This window comes from Tripterygium wilfordii, chromosome 10 (assembly GCF_013401445.1).
Source record: "Tripterygium wilfordii isolate XIE 37 chromosome 10, ASM1340144v1, whole genome shotgun sequence".
In the NCBI taxonomy this organism is placed as follows: domain Eukaryota; kingdom Viridiplantae; phylum Streptophyta; class Magnoliopsida; order Celastrales; family Celastraceae; genus Tripterygium; species Tripterygium wilfordii.
In genome coordinates this window covers 7,926,335-7,945,679 of record NC_052241.1, presented here as the reverse complement: position 1 = coordinate 7,945,679, position 19,345 = coordinate 7,926,335, and the positions used below count along the sequence as shown (strand labels likewise).

The 19,345-nt window shown below is 35.2% G+C and overlaps 1 protein-coding gene across 1 annotated transcript; it reads right to left on the bottom strand.

Annotated features, from left to right (window-relative positions):
- Positions 1 to 7,939: 7,939 nt before the first annotated feature.
- LOC120007657 (pyrophosphate-energized membrane proton pump 2) lies at positions 7,940 to 17,166 on the bottom strand. The gene is made up of 15 exons (XM_038858040.1): positions 17,007 to 17,166; positions 16,124 to 16,455; positions 15,077 to 15,280; positions 13,976 to 14,127; positions 13,709 to 13,856; positions 13,504 to 13,636; positions 12,015 to 12,187; positions 11,559 to 11,679; positions 11,042 to 11,229; positions 10,404 to 10,841; positions 10,134 to 10,298; positions 9,886 to 10,041; positions 9,677 to 9,788; positions 9,207 to 9,426; positions 7,940 to 8,270 (listed from the first exon to the last, which is right to left on the bottom strand). Exons 2-15 carry the CDS (start codon positions 16,220 to 16,222, stop codon positions 8,171 to 8,173), a joined length of 2,409 nt encoding a protein of 802 aa, XP_038713968.1. The 5' UTR covers positions 16,223 to 16,455; positions 17,007 to 17,166; the 3' UTR covers positions 7,940 to 8,170.
- Positions 17,167 to 19,345: the final 2,179 nt, after the last annotated feature.

Genomic DNA, 19,345 nt, shown 5'->3' with positions numbered 1-19,345 from the left:
GTTTAATGGTGTGGATGAGTGAGATGACAAGTGGGGCCCATTGTTTTGGGTCCCACATGTTTCAAATCAATGATGTAAACATAAACCCTTATTTTACACCCTTACTTTAGACCCTTATGTGAGGATATATATATATATATATATAAGTTATTGAGTTTGATTAGTTTAAGTGGGATCCTGAACATGTGATACTTGAGAGAATTTAATCAAAATTTAGTATGGGAGTATTACGGGTTTAAGATTATTCGAAATTCTTATGGGGTTTTGGTGGTTTTGGTTGAGGAGTGATGGGATGAGGGAATACCAAAGGTTGTTAGGCTTTTGGATTGCAAATTAAAGAGGTCTATTCAAAGCTATTTTGGAGAGATTATGAACAAAGTTAATAGGTATGGTAGTGGTTTTGAGGATGAGAGACGTTCAGGCATTTCAAGAGGTTAATAGCTGTGATGAATGGTTGGCCTATAAATATAGAGGGGTAAAGCCTCCCTGTTTGTTTTCATGGTCTTTGTAACTTGGTTAAGGAGGTAAGGTACGGTTCTTGAAGACTTGTTTTTGTGTGGATTAGCATAGTATTCAGATTCGACGAATTCTCTAATTGGTTTGGTATGTAGCTGCTGTCAAGAACTTGGATTTGTTTCGCAAGGGCTGAGTCTAAGAGCTTGTTGGTATAGACTTGTTCGGTATTGAGGTACTAGTCGACTCGGATCAAGCTTTTGTGTGAGGACTGATTTCTGGTAAGCTTTTCTAGACTATTTTGATGATTGACCGGGGAATTGATTTGTATTTAAAGATAGTTCTGTGTTGGTCGTGTGTACGTGATGTTCATTCTAATTCAAATTGAGTGTACTAGTTCATATTAATCAACTGGGTTATAGTATTGTGTGTGTAGTTCAAAAAGTAGTGTGTGTATAGCTTTTGATTGGCTCACTTGTGGATATAGCACGTAATAATATTACTTATATATATATATATATATATATATATATATATATATATATATATATATATATATATAGAAAAAGAAGAAGTGGTAAGTCTGTGTTGATTTCTTGGTTTGGTGTAACGTGATAGGGTGTGGGATTTGTTCTGGTGAGGTGGATTACACATGTTATATGATTTTTATTGTTTCGGATTATTCGATGATGGTTTAAGATGGAAAAGTTTAACTATGATCAAGGTGGAATATCAGATAGGAGCATGGGTTGGTAAGATGGGTTCTTGGTGATTAGTACAATTGGTATGGGATATGTTTAGTGTTGATTAGTGATTTAAGATTGTTTGTGATATTTGTATTATGTTTTGGTTATATAGGACAAGAGGACGAATGTCCCGATTTGGTGTTCGATAAACGTAAAGGAAAGTTACCCGCCTAAAAATTTAGTAAACACGAAAAAGGTTAGGCGCCCTTATGCTATAACATACAAATTATTTTATGAGTTCTTATAAAATGTTTTATAAAAGTATGTGGAAACATTTTATGAATCTTTATTTGTGAATTTGATATGACATACGAGATGTTTACGAAAAACAAGAAAATCGTTTTGTGGGTTATGTATATAAATTTTAGATTATTCTTGATGGTTGATTTGTGGTATTATAAGAGATTTCGTTACTCGCAAGAGTGGAAATGATTGCTGAATTTTTAGTGAAACATGCATTGGGAAATGATGTTGAGTTTGAAGTATGGAAAGTGTTGGCCTTTGATTTTAAAAAGGGTAAAGTTGTTTCTGAATATTGATGTTTTTAAAACTATTCATGTACCTATTGTTCTATGTTGAGAATCTGGGGAAGTGATTTGTGAAATTTATGAAGTTAGCATGTGCACATAGCTACCGTCAACCCTGGCCCGGTTGTGGGATTGATTTCACCAAATGGATGGTTTTATACCGACTCAGGCGATTGATTGAATTCGAGGCTAGTTTCGATTAGACCTAGTATGGATTTAGTTTATGATTAAACCATACTCAGAAATGTGATTGGAGGCTAGTTACAACTAAGCCTAATAAAGGATTAGTCTATGACTAACCTTTACTCTGTGTACAAGAATTCTCTACGATCATGAACAGTAAGTTTTCAGATGTTTTGAATATTTATTTTCTTGAATTAAAGTGTATTTTAGAAATTTCATCTTTAATATTTTTAATTGATAATATAGCCGGGCTCACCTCTCCTTCACGTTTTAATCGTGTAGAAAAATAATTCGAGACTTTCAGAGAAGAATAAGGAGGACGTGGCCTCAATGATTGTGACTTTAGAATATTATTATTATTAAGTTTGTGTAAATTTGGGATATGGTAAGAATAAAACATATGTTTAATAATTAAGGTTGTATTTATTTATTTAATGCTCGATAAGGCTTACGGTGGTTGGGTCAAAGGTCACGAGATTGACTTTTGGACAATTTACCGTGCCATGTACCACCTTAAAAGAGGGGTGTTACAACCCTAGTTGTGTTGGATGGATTATTGTGTGTTGGAGGGGTTGAGATGTTTATGAATGCATTGCATGCTCATACATAGTGCATTGTTGGTATTGATTGTGGCACGATCATATGCATTATCGTCTGTCATATTTATTGTGGTTGTTTCTCTTATTTGCTCTCTGCTCATGTAGATCTAATCTATATTCTATATCTTGTTTGATGTTTCGATATTCATTCGATGTTCATTTCGTTTGTTTGATTTTGCCCATTTAGATACCTACCACATATGTATCTAGGTTCTTGTCGGGTACTTACCCCTACTGGGCTTGATAGCTCACCCTTTCTTTGTTTCCCCACTTGTGAGTCAATTGTGGGCGACCAATTTTCAATAGTGTGATTGTGGTGACATGGATACTAGGTTCTGGAAGGTTATGTATAGTGTTTGCTAGGTTGTTTTGGTTTTGGTTTTGGTTTTAGTTTTCGCATATTTGACTTTGTTTGGTTTGTTTTGTACTATTCTTATATTTATTTTACTAATAAATGCACTTTTAGAAATTTGGTAAAAATTTTAGTGGTCGAGGTTTTTTAGTAATTCCGTAGACCCCCATCTGGGAAGGGTCGTTATAGCATCTTAGTATGATAGTATTTTTGAGTAATTTCTACACTCGAAATAGTCTCACAGTTTGTCAGGATATGCATTTGAAGGACATTTTCTTGATAACATAATAATTGAACCCGTGCTCGATAGTATACCGAGAAGGACAATCTCCTCCTCATCCTTCTTGGGTGCTCGCCTTTGAATGTGCTTGTTTTGTGTTAGGTGTTAAGACACGTGACAGGTTTTGAGGGTAGGTTATTTTGGTATCATCCCCCGATTAATTTATTTAGGGTTACTTTTATAGTCAAATTACGGAATTACCAAATGACAGTGTCTTTGGTACAAAAATGAAAACAACTTTAAATGATAAGAGTGAAGGAAACGTTGAAGTGGGTATCCACTGATAACACGTTTGACATTAATTGGAATATATATGGGGTCCACCAAGAGGACGAATGCCTTTTTTCATCATATCCCCATCCATGCAGAAGAAAGTTTGTTGCACGGCCATGACGGGAAATTTTCGTAGAAACTTCCTTCTCCACTTATTTTTATTTTTTATTTTTCTTTTTGGAAAGATAAACAATGCTGCAGATCTCTCACACTCCATGAAATAAATCCTAAACTTCTGTCACTCACGCTACTACTCTTCTTCTTCCTTTTTTTCCAGGTAAAAAATATTTTCATTTTCTGGTGCTTCAAAGGTTTCTGTCTTTCTTTCTGTTCCCTATATAGATATATTATTTTGAATTCTTATACAAAAATTGGTGAGAAAGAGGGATAATGTACAAGTTGGCTTTGAATAGGGGAATGAGCAGATGAGTAATTTTTCATCTCCTGTTGTTGTTTACTTGAGCAATACATATAATAATCTGAAAGCTGAGAACTCGACAGCTCTTGAGGCTTGAGCTGCTCAAGGTACACTTCCTTGAGTGTTTGGCTAGAACTGTGCCCTTTTAATAAGCGACTCAAACTTGAGTATCTTTTTAAATCCGGCTTAATAAAGAACATGCATGATTTACCTATAAATAATATGGCAAATGTCATATAAGTACCAATTTGACAACTTATGAACACATAGGTCCACTTGAAAATTTATTTTTCACATAGGTGCCTCTTTTATAAAATTAATAATTTCATATTCTTATATTTGTCCCTTCTTCTTCAATAAACATAGACGTAAAATCTCCCCTCCATTTTCACCACTGCCACCTCCACCTCCACCTCCACCACTGTCACCGTCTGCCTCCACCACTGCCATTGTCCATCTCCACCGTTGCTCCTCCACCATCATCTTCTTTGTTTTCTTATTATTCTTCTTCTTCTTCTTCATATTCTTAGATCTAAGATGTAATATGAGATGTAAGATCATAATTTGAGATGTACTGAGTTCAGATATGAAATCGTACAAATATGAGATTGTACAGTTACAATGTTACTGTTTTGAAAATATAACATTATACAATCAAATCATTTGACTTATTTTCTTAATCATATATGTTTTGAAACTGTAAAAATATACAATCAAAAAATTAGCATTATATGACGTAGATGGACTTTTTAATGTCTATGTTACAGTTTGAAACAGTAACATTACGCGAACAAAACGTGTCAACTTCATATCTTCCTTTCCGATTGTCTTTTTGGATGGAATCTAGCTGGGAATTGTGCATCTCAATGATGGGAGTCAAATGGTGATGGTAGTGTGGCGAACCGTCATCGAAATTGTCTGAATTTAGGACTTTTTCTTTCATGAAGTGGTATATAACGAGGGTAGTGACTTTTTAGTGTCTCAAACTGTAACATTACGCGAACAAAACAAGTCAACTTCGGGTCTTCCTTTTTGGTGGCCGTTTTAGACAGAATATGGATGTGCATTGTGCATCTAAGTGAGGGGAGTCCAATGACGGTGGTGGTGTAGCGATCCATTGCCAAAATCTTCTAGATTTGAGACTTTTTCATGGGTACTTATGTGTCCATGTGTTTTTTGAGTGGATCTAGATATTTAAAAATCTTCTTAGGGTTACCTGCCTAGAATTTTTCCTAAAGAATATGTGTGACTTATTAGAACAAGTCTTCCTAATTGTGGACTTCTTGGTAATTGCTCTTTCTTTAAAGACTTCCCAAGTATTGAGGAGAGCCTCATAGCATCAATGTCATGTTATATCTACTTTGCTTAGAAAAATTTTTGTGAACTTTATTTGACCAAACCATCCTTTAAAAAGATTATCAGACACAACAATATTTTTCATATTTCCTTTTCATATGTTTTTTTCCAAAATATATAAATAGAAATGGAAATTCTTTAAAGGAACAAATTAAGTTGAAGAAAATGAATTGGGGTTTTGACATTTAAGTGTAACAATATTACAATTGAACATAAAAAGGACATCAAAACTAGTGTCACTTTTTTTCATTAATTAACAATTTTGTTGTTGTATTTCAAAATTATCCTTGTAACTTTAATGACCCTTGTTCAAGGGAAAAAAAAGTACCACCATAAATAAGGGTAAATTTGGAATAACATGGTTATTTTGTGTACTTGAATTGCATTAAATCATGTCTCCTTAAAAAGTTTGATTTTCCAAAGGATGACAAAAAAATTGGGACGGCGGGAGTATTATTTTATTATTAACCAACCCCAATATCATTTCCTAGCTCCGCCCTTGAATATAGGTCAATTTGATGAACAATTTTGATAGTAGCATTAATGTTAGCATTAATTTTGATAGTTTATATGTTGGTAAAAAATGATTGTAGATATGGTGATTGAAATGTTGATAGTGTTTGATTATACTTTTGTTGGTAGCATTTATGCTATTGAAATGCTATGGCAAATTATATCTAGGGGCCCTATGCTTTTAACTTGTAACGAATTGAAAGAAATACTAAACAAATATTTAATATTAATAAAAACATTTTAATTAAATTAATAAACTAAAAATTAAAGTTAGATATTTTTTGAAATATGAAGCTTAAGATAAAATATTATACAACTATATTCATACTTTCTTTAACATATTATAAAAAAAATAATATATATATATATATATATAATAGTTCATCATGTGCTCCATAGTTGATCAGCAAACATATCCCAAAACTAAGTCATATTGACATCATCAATGACCAAGTATTCATCATCTTCATTTTCCGCATTTTGAGCAATGGAGTCGAGCATGAACTCATCTTCAACCATAGACGTTGAGCCAATCTCATTAAAATCAACGTCAATAGCAACATGTAGCGGGATAAAATTGTGAAGCGCCATACATGCCATCACAATCAGGGGCGGAGCCAAGATTTTAGACAAAGGGGGGCAAGCATATTTGTGGGGGTGCCCCCGAAATTTTTTTATGACTATAGAAAATCATAGCTAAAAATGCTTGTTCTGTAATCGTCATGAAAAAATGAAGGGTTACGATTAATCTAATCAATCTCTCAGTCAAATAATAGTTCTTTTTAGAAAATCATAGCTGAAAATTATCATTCGAATGCACTACACCACCACAACCGTCACTCCATCACAACTCAAAGTTGTTAAAATGGGTTTGAGCCTTTGGATTTTGTAGACTTTGCAAGGAGAACAAAGTGAGTTAAGCTTTGACCTTATAGTTTTAAAGAATCAAAGTTAAGTGAGTTTTGACCCTTATACTTTTGAGATTTTGCAAAGTGATCAATTATCAATTATCAATTATCAAGCCTTGAAGAAAAAATGCAGATAAACTCTCATAAGAATGTTGTTGATCATGAGGGGTTTTTATTGCTTTTTGGGGGATACTTCATGATTACCCTGCTGCAAATGCCGTCTTGTTATGCATCTTCAATCCAAATCACGTATTCTTTCCATTTTATATATTTTAGCATTTTGAGTATATATCCAAATTAAATCTTATTGTTTTGTAAATTATGGGACCAATATTCTACAACATTTAGGGTTTAGGATTTAGAATTTAGAAACTTACCCCAAAAAAGTATCGGGTTTAGAGATTTATAGTTTAACAAGTTACAAGAAAGTCTAGAGTTTAGCGTTTAAGGAAGAATATTTAATTTTTCACAGGAGTAATATTTTTTGATCACATGTTAGGCTTTGACCCAACTTAGGCTCTGTTTGATACATGAGACAGACAGAACAAGAGAATTGGGATGACCCAAACGTTTATGCCATATATCACCATTATTGTATGCTAGTAACAGCTCCAATCTCTATCCATCATTGCTTGCTACTAATAACTATAACCTCTCATATATTAACAGTTATTTACAGCATATATTCTATTATACTATCAGTATTGAATAGGTTAGAAAAATCGACTGTCAACATGGATGATAATTAAAATTAACATGCTAAATGAATAGAGTTGGATTGGTGATGGTGAAATTAGACACCCTAGTGATTTTCTCTTGATTTAAGTTATCGTATTTGCTTATTTAAGTTTTGCTTTCTAGCTTATTAATTTAGTTTAATTACACCATCCAATTATTCAAATAGAATTTAGGGTATTTGCTTGTTTACGTTTTGCTTTCTCACTTATTAATATAGTTTAATTACACCATCAACTTTCAATCATTCAAATAGAATTTAGAGTCATACGATTGATACTTAATAAATCCCCATGGAAAACAATCTTGCTTTTCATTATTACTATTGTGCAATTCATAAGCTTGCGAATTTACACAAATTCCCCTACTTGTAAAGAGATGCAAAGTTGCAAACCACCTTGCGAATTTACGCAACAGTTCCCCCGCTTCTGAAGAGATGCAAAGTTGCAAACCAGACCATGTCGGCCTCAAGTTCTTTTCATTGCCTCTCGGTCTAGCCAAGCACCGAGGAAGGGACATCGAACATCTGCTTATTTCAAGGCCTAAAAACACTCGTTAATAAGTGTTAGTAACTCAACATTCCAGATACAGACAGCATCGGGTCAAGTAGTTAGTTTCTCCGACATTAAAATGAGCGAAAAACTATTAACATCTCTTATTCATATTAAGGGGAAAAAAAGGAATGTAATCAGTAAGGACTAATGATGAAACACTCCTTGATATACATACACCAAAATACCCTATCTCTATCTCTGCAAAATATCTAATGACTCGACGGTAATGGGTGCTGTATATTCTATTTTCGCCATAGCAGATATATACAACTCTCACAGGAACACTGGAGCCATCACGAGCGTAATGGTGGCAAGCAATTTTATGAGGACGTGCAGAGAAGGTCCAGCTGTATCTTTGAATGGATCTCCTACACTGCACAGAAAATAACACAAGCCCATTTAAAACATCTGTTAAGAAACATTGAAGCAAACGAAAAACTTGTTCATCTTTCAAGATTAGAAAACAAGTGGAAAGAGTAAACTGCCAATAAGGGATGTGAGACAGAAAATCAAGCCGTACTTGGTAACAATAAATTTATATCACCAAAGGTAATGGTTGGTTTAGCTTACAATCTCGAGATTTGAGAACCCTCGGAATGTTTGGTATCGTTTTGCATATGTAAACACATAAGCCCATAACCTAATAATTCACTCCTCTAAGCTAGGATCCAGAGAATTGACATAGCAGTTTCAAATCACTTGTGATTCTATTACATTGTAATCCAACCTTAATCCACTCGTATATTTATTCTTTGCACTTATTTGTGATTTAACTATATGCATAAACAAATTCAACATTTGCCCTTCATACGCCTTTGTAATTTTCAAATTATATAATATCTCATAAAGCTAAGTTCCGAGTCAGTTTAAAGATATTTAAGTAGAGGAAACTATATTCCCCTACCCTCATCATATTATGTGAAAGTAGAGGCTTAAAAGTCTTCAAAAACGAGGTGCATATATCAAAGCAACTAGTACTGAACAACTTCACGTAGAACAAGATACAAAACCAATTAGCATGGGATTGCACCAGCAGTACATCCTAGTACTGCAAGTGCATTAAACTGTATATTGTTTTCTATCCTTTTGTCTCTCTAGACGCAGCTAAAACTCAAAACTAGGCATAAGAACAAATGCATAAGGTCCTAAATAAAAGAAGACATAAGCTATTGATGTCTCTTCACCTAGTGGGGCTCAGATATGAAATTAATAATTTTAGATTAGTTCTAAGTTATTACTAACACATACTATAACTTGTATCATAAAACAATGAGAACAACTTTTGTTTTCAAAGAACAATAAGACTTACGTGTCTCCAGTAACTGCTGCTTTATGAGAATCACTCCCTTTACCTCCTAGAGCCCCCGTCTCTATATACTTCTTCGCATTATCCCATGCACCACCTGCTGTGTTCAGGAAAAGAGCCATCAGAATGCCTGAAACCGTTGCAAACATCAGGAAGGCAGCGACAACTTTAGCCCCAAGTAAAGGATGTCCAGTATAGTATCCCAAAATCCGGAACACAAGTCCTGCAAGCAACAGAACTAAACTTAATAAACCCTTAATAACAACATCATGGTTAGATAACAGATGAAACAGAGAAGGGAGATAAAACAAGTTATTGCCACCAAAGAAATAGAAAGGGTAGAAATGGCACAAATATTATCTAGGTCGGAACAGATAGATCTATCATCACATCAGTTAACACTGAAAAATGGCATCAAGAATACATCTAAGAATTGGATCAAAAGGTAAGGAAACCAAAGATGCTTAACCTACCAACCACCATAGGCGAAACAATAGCCAAAGCACCAGGTTTTATCATCTCCCTCAATGATGCAGAAGCTACTATGGCAACACAGCGACCATAATCTGGCTTCTCCTTGTACTCCTGTGGTAAAAAAGTTAACACGGAGAAAAACATGGGCAAGCATCTCTCACTCCATAATTTAAATTCAGCAGAGTAAACATTAAAGAAATGTACTCACCATAATGCCTGGCCTTTCAATAAATTGTCTTCTGACTTCATTAACCACCTCCTGAGCAGTTCGGCCAACAGCAGAGCAGGCCCATGCACTAAATAAAAATATAAGCATTGAGCCCAACAATCCACCAATGAAAACTTCCGGAATGGCAATGTCAACCTTAAAGTCAGAAACAAAAGATGTATGACAATGGGCATAAAAGAATTAGAAAGATGACCAAATAAATAAAGCAGAAGAGCAGTTGCACCTACCTGTTTAAAATTTTCACGTGAGAATGCAGCTACCTCATCCATATAAGCGCTGAATAGAAGGAAAGATGCAAGAGCTGCAGACCCGACGGCAAATCCTTTTGTGGTAGCTTTTGTAGTGTTACCCACAGCATCAAGAACATCAGTGATCTCTCGAACACTTTCTGGCTGTACAAGAAAAATTACTACACTTATTAATCGACAGATGAAAAACCCACAAATTAGCTATATACATTGACCAAAATTTTCAAAAACTAACAATCCAAATGTCACCTGTTGACTCATCTCGACAATTCCACCAGCATTATCTGCTATGGGACCAAACATATCCATAGTAAGAACATACGCAGCAGTGCTAAGCATTCCCATTGTTGCTACAGCTGTGCCAAATAACCCACCAGTTGGGTTTCCACCTTCATCCACTAGACCTGAGGTATGACCCAACCAGTATGCCGAAATAATAGATATGCTGATCACAATAACTGGAAGAGCTGTTGATTCCAGGCCTAAACTAACTCCAGCAATAATATTAGTTCCATGACCCGTAGAGCTAGCAAGAGCTAATGTGCGTACAGGCTCATGCTTGTAGTCAGTGTAGTACTGGGTGATCCAGACAAAAAGATAAGCTGTGATGATACCAACCAACCCGCATAGGGCAAAGTTGAACCATGCGGAAGGTGCTTGTTCTGTATGAAGCATCCAGCGAGTAGACTGTAAAATAAATAAATAATCGAAAAGCAAAATCATTGGTAGACCCAAATAAACCACAAGAAAATAGTCCAGGCTTTCACTTTTTCAATGCTAAACTAGACATGCAAGAATTGATAATGTCTTACGATGAATAGGAAAGAAACGTGAAACAGTATAAATAGATTTCTAATGCTGTTTCACTCTAGAGAAAGAAATATTACCACACCAAATGCCAGAACAGCAAAAAATATTGCAACAGTGTAACCTTTCTGAAGAACAGCCATCGGATCCTCCATAGGCGACTTCACACTAGCGTCACGTGTGCCCCTAATTGAAAGCATTCCTATCGATGATACCACCAGATCGAAAGAATGAACTACAAGTGGAAACAATATGAAGCCAGATGGATCTGCATGACAGAGAGATGTAGAGGGAGTTGACTTAAAGATTCCTCCATACACTAAATCACTAATAAATTTAAGGTGAGTGCATGTCACATAACTGATTAGTCATTACAAGCAGTTACTATGACATTAATTAAATTAAATGATGACTTAATATATTGAGACCATCAGCCAATAGGCTTAATGTTATAGTTGTAAAAGCCACTGCAATTAAGATTTCCATAACAATGCAAATGCTACCCCTGAACAAGAATGATGATTACAGACCAAAACAATAAATAAGAAAAAAGAAAAAATTCAAACTGCCCTAAAAGTAGCAGGGACCAGTAGTCACCTTCAATTTTGCATTGTTGAGCCATTGTTCCACCAAGAATCATAGCACTAATTATTTCAGCCGATATACTCTCAAAAAGATCTGCACCTCTTGCAGCACAATCACCCACATTGTCTCCAACCTTCAATGTGACAACAAATTAGATCAACTAATAAAGTGGGTCAATAATATCCACATCATAATTCATGTTAGTTCTAGATTGTGGCATGAAAAGTCATTGCTTTCCTGTCTCCGGCAGAGACCATAAATTTTGAGATGTAGCAAACATCATAGGTCCTGAAAAGTTTCATTATTGACAAGTCTAGATAGAAGTATAACGTTAATTTATGTGTAGGCATTTCCTTCAAATGCTGTTACACCTCTTCGTGCACAGCTAATGCATAGGGTTGCAAATAAGTGAGCCAAAACCACATTATGACACTCCAATAAAAGTCCACAGTATGAGAAGTTGAATACCAAATCCGCAATCACAGCAGGGTTACGAGGATCGTCTTCAGGTATTCCCTGCTCTACTTTTCCAACCAGGTCTGCACCAACATCAGCAGCTTTTGTGTATATGCCACCACCCAACTGAGCAAACAAGGCCACGAAGGAAGCTCCAAAGCCATAGCCCACCAGAAGAAGGGGCACTGCAAGAGAACATAAGGTCAACCAAAGATCAAAAATAACTACAAAGATAAGACTCACACCATAGAAGTAAATTCATTGGCTAGTTCATCATCAACTTTTAACCAAAAGAAAAGATGGGTAGGAAAAGAGTGTATGAACACATTTAAACAGCTACTAGCAAAATCTTACCCATTAATGCAGTGCAATCTTCAAAACTACATGCATGATGCAGGAATGCTCGCACTTAAGCATAAAAGGGATAGACTATTAATTGACCACAATATATAATTACTTCAGTCTCAAAGCACAATAGGTAATTTAGCTTCCAACAAAAAAGAAACATGAAAAAATGGAAACACCAAGTGTGTAAGGTTCCAGTGGCATTGACTGGTGAGGTCCGCAAGCAAAGATGCATGCAATCTTAAGCCCCATATCATGGATAAGCTGTTACTGTCATTTGAAAGTACGAAGTCTAGGTTGCAATGAAGAAACTTTGTCATTGCACCCAAGGTTTGCCCTTATGAATTGTCTCAAGTGGAAGAAGTGTCAGTGCCAAAACAATAGTTTTATCTTCGTTTATTTTTTTTTCTTTTGTATAGAAAAGAAATTTATAAAAGCTCCAAGAAGATAATAAATCAGAATAATTTTACGCACGATAATTATAAAGGATAACTTAATATGTACCATGTTACTAACACATCCAGTAATATAAATATGATAATGTACATTCGCAGAACTCAAGGAGTTGCAGTAACTTGACCAATAAGAATAAAAGTTCAGTGAAAGACTCGATGCACCTTTTTTCAAAGAACATTACCACCAAAATCATCACCTACCCTCACTCGAGTTTCTTTTTGCATCAATCATGGTTCACATAAAATTTCAATTGTTGTCTCATTTGCCTCTCAATGACTTTCAATAATATACGAACAGATCCATGGCATACTCCCACATTACGATATACCAGGTAGTAACAATTTCATTTGTACAAGTAATAGTTTCAATAGTATGCAAACAAAGATGAGTTAAAAGTTATCAACCAAGATCACCGAAATTAAAATATTAAAAACTTAGAGGCACATGTAAATAACATATAAACCACTGCCAAACTTTGAAATTCTCTGACATAAGAACCACATAACATGCCCCATCCTACACCATGGTATAATCGAGTCTGCATTCTGCAGCACTCTCAACTTGACAAGTCAAGACACGGAAGCAAAGTCTACTTTCTACAGGCAACAAATTCCAGAAAGAAGAAAGCATAAACCAAGTCGATTTTCCCTACTTGGATTAATGAAAAAGTAACTGGAGAAGAAGGGAGACTGTTACATACAATCAGTAACCTTCATAGAACCTGGTGAGTCAACACCCAGCCAAACATAAAATGTGGCGTAAAGGATGGCTATACCCATTACAGCCATACCAACAACCACTAGAGCAGAGAAGCCACCAGCGCGAACAGCAATCTGCATAAAATATTTCCAATTAAAATAAGATCTGCATCTGTTAAAAACAAAATAAATTATCAAAGAGACAACCTGCAACGCTTCTCTTGCTGACCGTCTTGCAGCACTGGAAACTCTAACATTTGCGCGAACTGAAACCCACATTCCAACATAACCAGCAATTCCTGAACACAGAGCCCCCAAGAGGAAAGCAGCAACAGTGATACATGCCGAAGTTGTCCTGCGTCAGAAAGTTCAACATAGAATTTTTGTAAGCATGATTGTAAAAATAAATAGAATATGTAAGAAAAAAATTAAGAGATGGGAGAAATTCTTCATATGTGAGAAATACATTATTACCTGCCCAGTCCAGAAGATTCTTGTTGAGGAGTTGTTCTGCGAAACAGATATATGCTAAGGATTAGCAATGCCAACAGCAATGCCATCTTAGAGATGGTGCCATACTGAGTCCTGAAGTATCCTTCAGCTCCATCACGTATTGCATCTGATATCTAGAAAGTAAATGGCGAGCTCAAAACAAAATTGAAAAGGACATTATAGCATTATAATAATCAGTTTCTTAGCTTTATACAGTTTATTTTGAAAAGATAAAAAAGATGAGAAAAAAACTAAAATATTTCCATTAATTGAAAACACTCTTTTGTAAGCTAAAAAACATATTTTCTTGGCAGTCAAACAAAAGCCAGCGACATCTGCCACTCTAGGTAAGACAATTACCGTGCCCACAGCTAGTTGAACATGACAAAGTAAATGGGCGCAAAGTAAATGGGCCAAGAATGCAAAGGCAAAGAGCTGTTGAAGTGGTGTTTCTAGCTTATTTTTGGAAGTATGGGGTTTATACACTTAGGCTTCGTTTGGGAAACAATTTGAGATTTAACATATATGCTGGTTTTAGAATGCCGTTTAAAATTCTAGCATTTATGTTGTCCAAAATGTTGTGATAAATTACATAAAAGAGAATTATGCAACTTTAGAATATGAATGAAATAGGAGGGTAAAATTATGGATGAGCTGGAGTTCTATAAACGATCTCGGGAACTATTTGGCAATCCAATAGCAGTTAGATCGAGAAAAACCAATTTTCCTGATAGTTATTAACTCACTCTCAAGTGATAAATTAACTCGTCATTGTTTAGTAGATTTATCATATATGTTTGTATTGTTTTTGCTAGTTCAATGGTGTAGTTTGTATGGATGTTCAACTCCTAAAATGTAGCAATTAGCAATCAAGATTCTTAGTTTAATTTGTAGTCCATTTGGCTGTGAGAGAATTTGAAGCATATTTGAGCATCTAAGTTTTGTTTAGTGCATTTAAGCTTGTCCAAATATGAATTTTTACTTTCAATTACAAAATTAAGTCATTTCTATATGTATATATGCATATTATAGATGTAAATATAAAACAGAATCAGCATTATGAGGTAGAGAAGTGGAAAATACCTCAACCATCTCAGGAGGCCCCTCATCCTTTGCAAGTACCCACTTGGTAAGATACATTGAAAAAAAAAGGATGAAGATACAAATTGTGAAGACAAACACAATGACAGGAGAAGTCCTGGCTCCAATGTAAAAGATTGTTCCAAAACCCAATAGCAATAAAACAAGAAGAGCACGACCGTTTATCCGCATAAGAACTCGAAAAATCTGCACAAAATAACAAATCCGATTCATGAAAAGGGGAGGGAAAATTATTCAAGTGCAAGTAAGACTATGGGAAAGAAGATTTAATTAAGATACAAATATATATATATAAACAGATGAAGCTTGCAGCTCCACTGTTGTTGAACAAATAAATGTTTCCCATTCAATAGTATCCACACTGTAATTTGGAGTTGGACTTTCAACATTATTCATTTGCCTTCAGCAAATGCTTAATAGAAACAGACCACAGATTAACAAAGTGCATATAATGCCAGCTGGCGATTCAAATGGTTATGCCACAACACCCGAATATAAATACCAGGTGATGATTCAGAGAAGTTCCGAACTACTGAAAGTAACTTTAATTCACACTCCCGAAAGGGAATAAGAGACAGATCATCACAAAAGTTTAAACTAGAAACAATCTGAATGTTAATTATATTCAAAATATAAACTCTTCAATGATTTCATAAAAAATCTTCCCTGTTCAACTCTCCAATATGCATATCACAAAATAGAAGTCCAAATAAAATATGTATTCCTGGTAAATGAATAGGTTCTAGCTACTGTCAGATAAATAAAAATGACTATCTCATAATCGAACTTCCAAATGCCTGATATGTAGAATTTAAGAGAAGTTAAAATATACGCTTGGATAGTAATTTCATGTAATGGGGTGATGTTTAAATCGTTAAAATTGCCATAGAAAGATTAATTACATTGATGAGACAAAAATAGAAGCAAATTGCTGAGAAAGAAAGTAAAATAGACACATTTCGCTGTGATATAATCATTTTTCCACGCCAAAAAATAAGCTAAACCAGATGAGGAACATTAGCTTCATACCAATGGTGTATAAGGCTTACTACCCAGATTTGGGAAAGTCCTTGGCCTATCTTGGTAGGGCCCCAAATTGCCGCTCTCCATATCATCACCCATCATCATGGTGCTGGAGGAGTTCACCCTACAGGGCAAGTCACCCCCTGAAACTGGTCGCTGAATTTTGAACTCCCCGATTAATGCAGCAGAAGACAGCAGTTTTACTTCATTAAGGTTACTTAATAATATGCCGGAGTCTTCTAATTTCAACAACTGTTCTCGTTTTCCCTCTCAATAAATCAAAAGTTGCAACAAATGTTTCCCTATTGGTAGTTCTTCAATACAAAGAACAATCGCTCCTGACACAAGCAAGCAATTAAATAAGTAAGTTTAAGAGTCCACAGCAATACATTGTTGCCATAAGTCATCTTAAAGTAACAACCAAGGAAAACTACAAAAACATCAAGAAAATAGACAGTGAATTCAAAACTCGCTACAGAATACCGGTCAACCAAGAAGAAAAAAATAAATGAAGAGAGAGACTCGCCAAATTAATCTCAAATTCTACCAGATTACAGAAATGCTGAAATTCAAGAAAAAAAATCCCAAATCTTCTGCGCCTTATTTTCTCGGCAACCAAACAAAAAAAATAAGCCAAAAAGGAATAGAACTCGAAAAATGACATGATTCCATCCCCCAAGCTTAAAACCCTAAGATCCAACCGAAAAAGTCTGGATTTAACACGCAACCGAATCAACAAAGCCCAGCACGCCCATAAATCCCAAAAATTCAGAAGATCCGAAATTTATTTCTGGAAAATTAAAATTCAAACAAAAGAAAAACGCAATGCCATATTTGGATGTCCGCGAGAGATAACGAGCGATAGATTTCCCGATATTAGAAACATTACCTGCAACAAAAGCTAATCCTTTGATTGTTTGCAGGTTTGAATGACATACGCGTTGTCGTTTCTTCTTCGTTTGTGTTTGGAGCACAACTTGAACTCCTGAAAGTCAATTTTAAATATTTTAGTAGTAGTGGGATATCACGATGCGTTTATGCAGATTATAGTTTTGTGTCATCCAGACCAATGGCAGCATGCCATGTAATGATGTTGTGTTAATGGAGAATTATCTCGTTATTAAGGATGATGGTAATATCTTAGGATAGGAATTCTCCTATAACTACACAAAATAAAAACCTAAAATAAGTACATTTTTTTTTTACCATTGATTTAAGTGAAATGACTAATGGGGTCATTGTGTTGGGTCCCACATATTTACATCAATGGTGAAAACATGTATATTTATTTTAGGTCCTTATTTTGTGTATTTATAGGAGAATTCACCTACTTCCTTTATTGAGGTTGTTTGTTTTTTTTTGCCAACAATACCGTTGATTTAATCAAGTTGTTTGATAGAATGGCGCCGCTGGTCATTGTCTAATTATTTTGGGATGGGCTCCCAAATTGCATAGACATATTGATAGTTGATCGCATCTGTAATGTGAGATCTGAGTATCTGATTAGGATTCAAACCCAATTATTTGATTTCTTATTGAAATTATTGTAAATAGTCTATATTGTAGAGGGATATTACTGTAAATTTATCCTTGTTGAATTAAGTTGATATATAAACTCCTGGCAACTGTCATTTGGGTTTAAGCCGCACAAATATCACCCCATGGTTCTCATCATGGCATCGGAGCAGTGACACTCCTTCAATGATGACAGTCTGTTTGTCGACTTTGTCTTGTATTCGATGGTGGTACTGGTTGTTGGCTCCAACCTTGTTATTGGAGATTTCGATGAGTTTGGTGGTTTCAATTCTGCTGGTTTTCCTATCAGCCATACCAGTCATCTTTGTTGGTGTGTGTCTTTCGTGACGTTTCTGGGTTTCGACCTTTTTTCTCTAGGTTGTCACCGTTTCTTGAGTCCGTGCTCAACTTCAATGTTTCTGGGTTTCGGCGTTTTATGTTGTAGACACTTACAAACTCTGTTTTTCTTCCACGTGCGTGGGGTTGGCATCGACGAGTCTCATCGGCACTTATAGTCCCTATCGGAATTCTCTGTCTCATTATTTATTGTTATAGGTTTCCCCTTTGTTGTTCTCTGATTTGTGCTAAATGAAGTATATACTCTACTGTATGATCTATTTTTTTCTTCTGAAGTCAATTTGTAGAGATTATTATAATGTAAAAAACTACAGATATTGAGGATACTACTGTTGGTGGAGGAAAAACAAACAGCTGTAGACAAAACCTCAACTCTGTTTGATAACCCATTTCTACAACTCTGCCCAGATAAGTTGGATGGTACGAATTATATGACATGGTCACGCTCTTGTATGTTGTTCCTCAAGGCCAGACAGTTGTCCCACTACATCACAAGGACAAGGAATCAACCGGATGAGTAAGATCTTAGTATGAAAAATGGGATGCCACAAATTCTCTTATGTTATCTTGGTTGAACAACTCTATGGAACGTCGAATTGCTAAACCATATGTGATGTTTGATACAACTTGGGATGTTTGGAATGCGATTGCCTAGACTTATACACGTGTGGGTAGTGATGCACAAATTTATGAGATAAAGAGGAAGATTCATGGGTTCAAACTTTACGAGTTGACAATCACTCAATATTTTTACTGAAATGAGTAGTTTATGGAATGAACTTGATGCTGTAATACCTAAATTTTATCTAGATCAACTTTTCAATAAAAAAAATTTCTTACCATTTGATTTTATATGATTCAGGGTGTGTTTGGTAGACAATTATGACAGTAACATATATTGTAGCATATATTGTAGATAATAAATGGTGGCAATCAAGGGCGGATTTAGGGGGGGACTACATAAATAAATAAAAATACAATTATATACATGTTCATACCTAAATATACACTTAGCCACCTAAATAAAAACACACTTTGTACCTACTCTCCTTCGTTGGTGCAAGTGTGTAACCGTGTTTCTTCATAAGTTCGTCTTAAGAATCTCAACTAACAATAAGCCTAAATGCCTAATCAACTAATTTCAGTAACTTATACTGCCAATTAAATAGGTGTAATGTAAATAGCCTACAAAAAATTTACGGGGGCAACACCCCCGCCAACTTTTAACAGTCCCCCCCTAACATAAATTCCTGGTTCCGCCCTTGGTGGCAATAAATGGTGACATATATGGTTCCTGAAATGTTGATAGGTGTTTGATGTTGATTCTGTTGGTAGCATATATTGTGTTAAAATTGT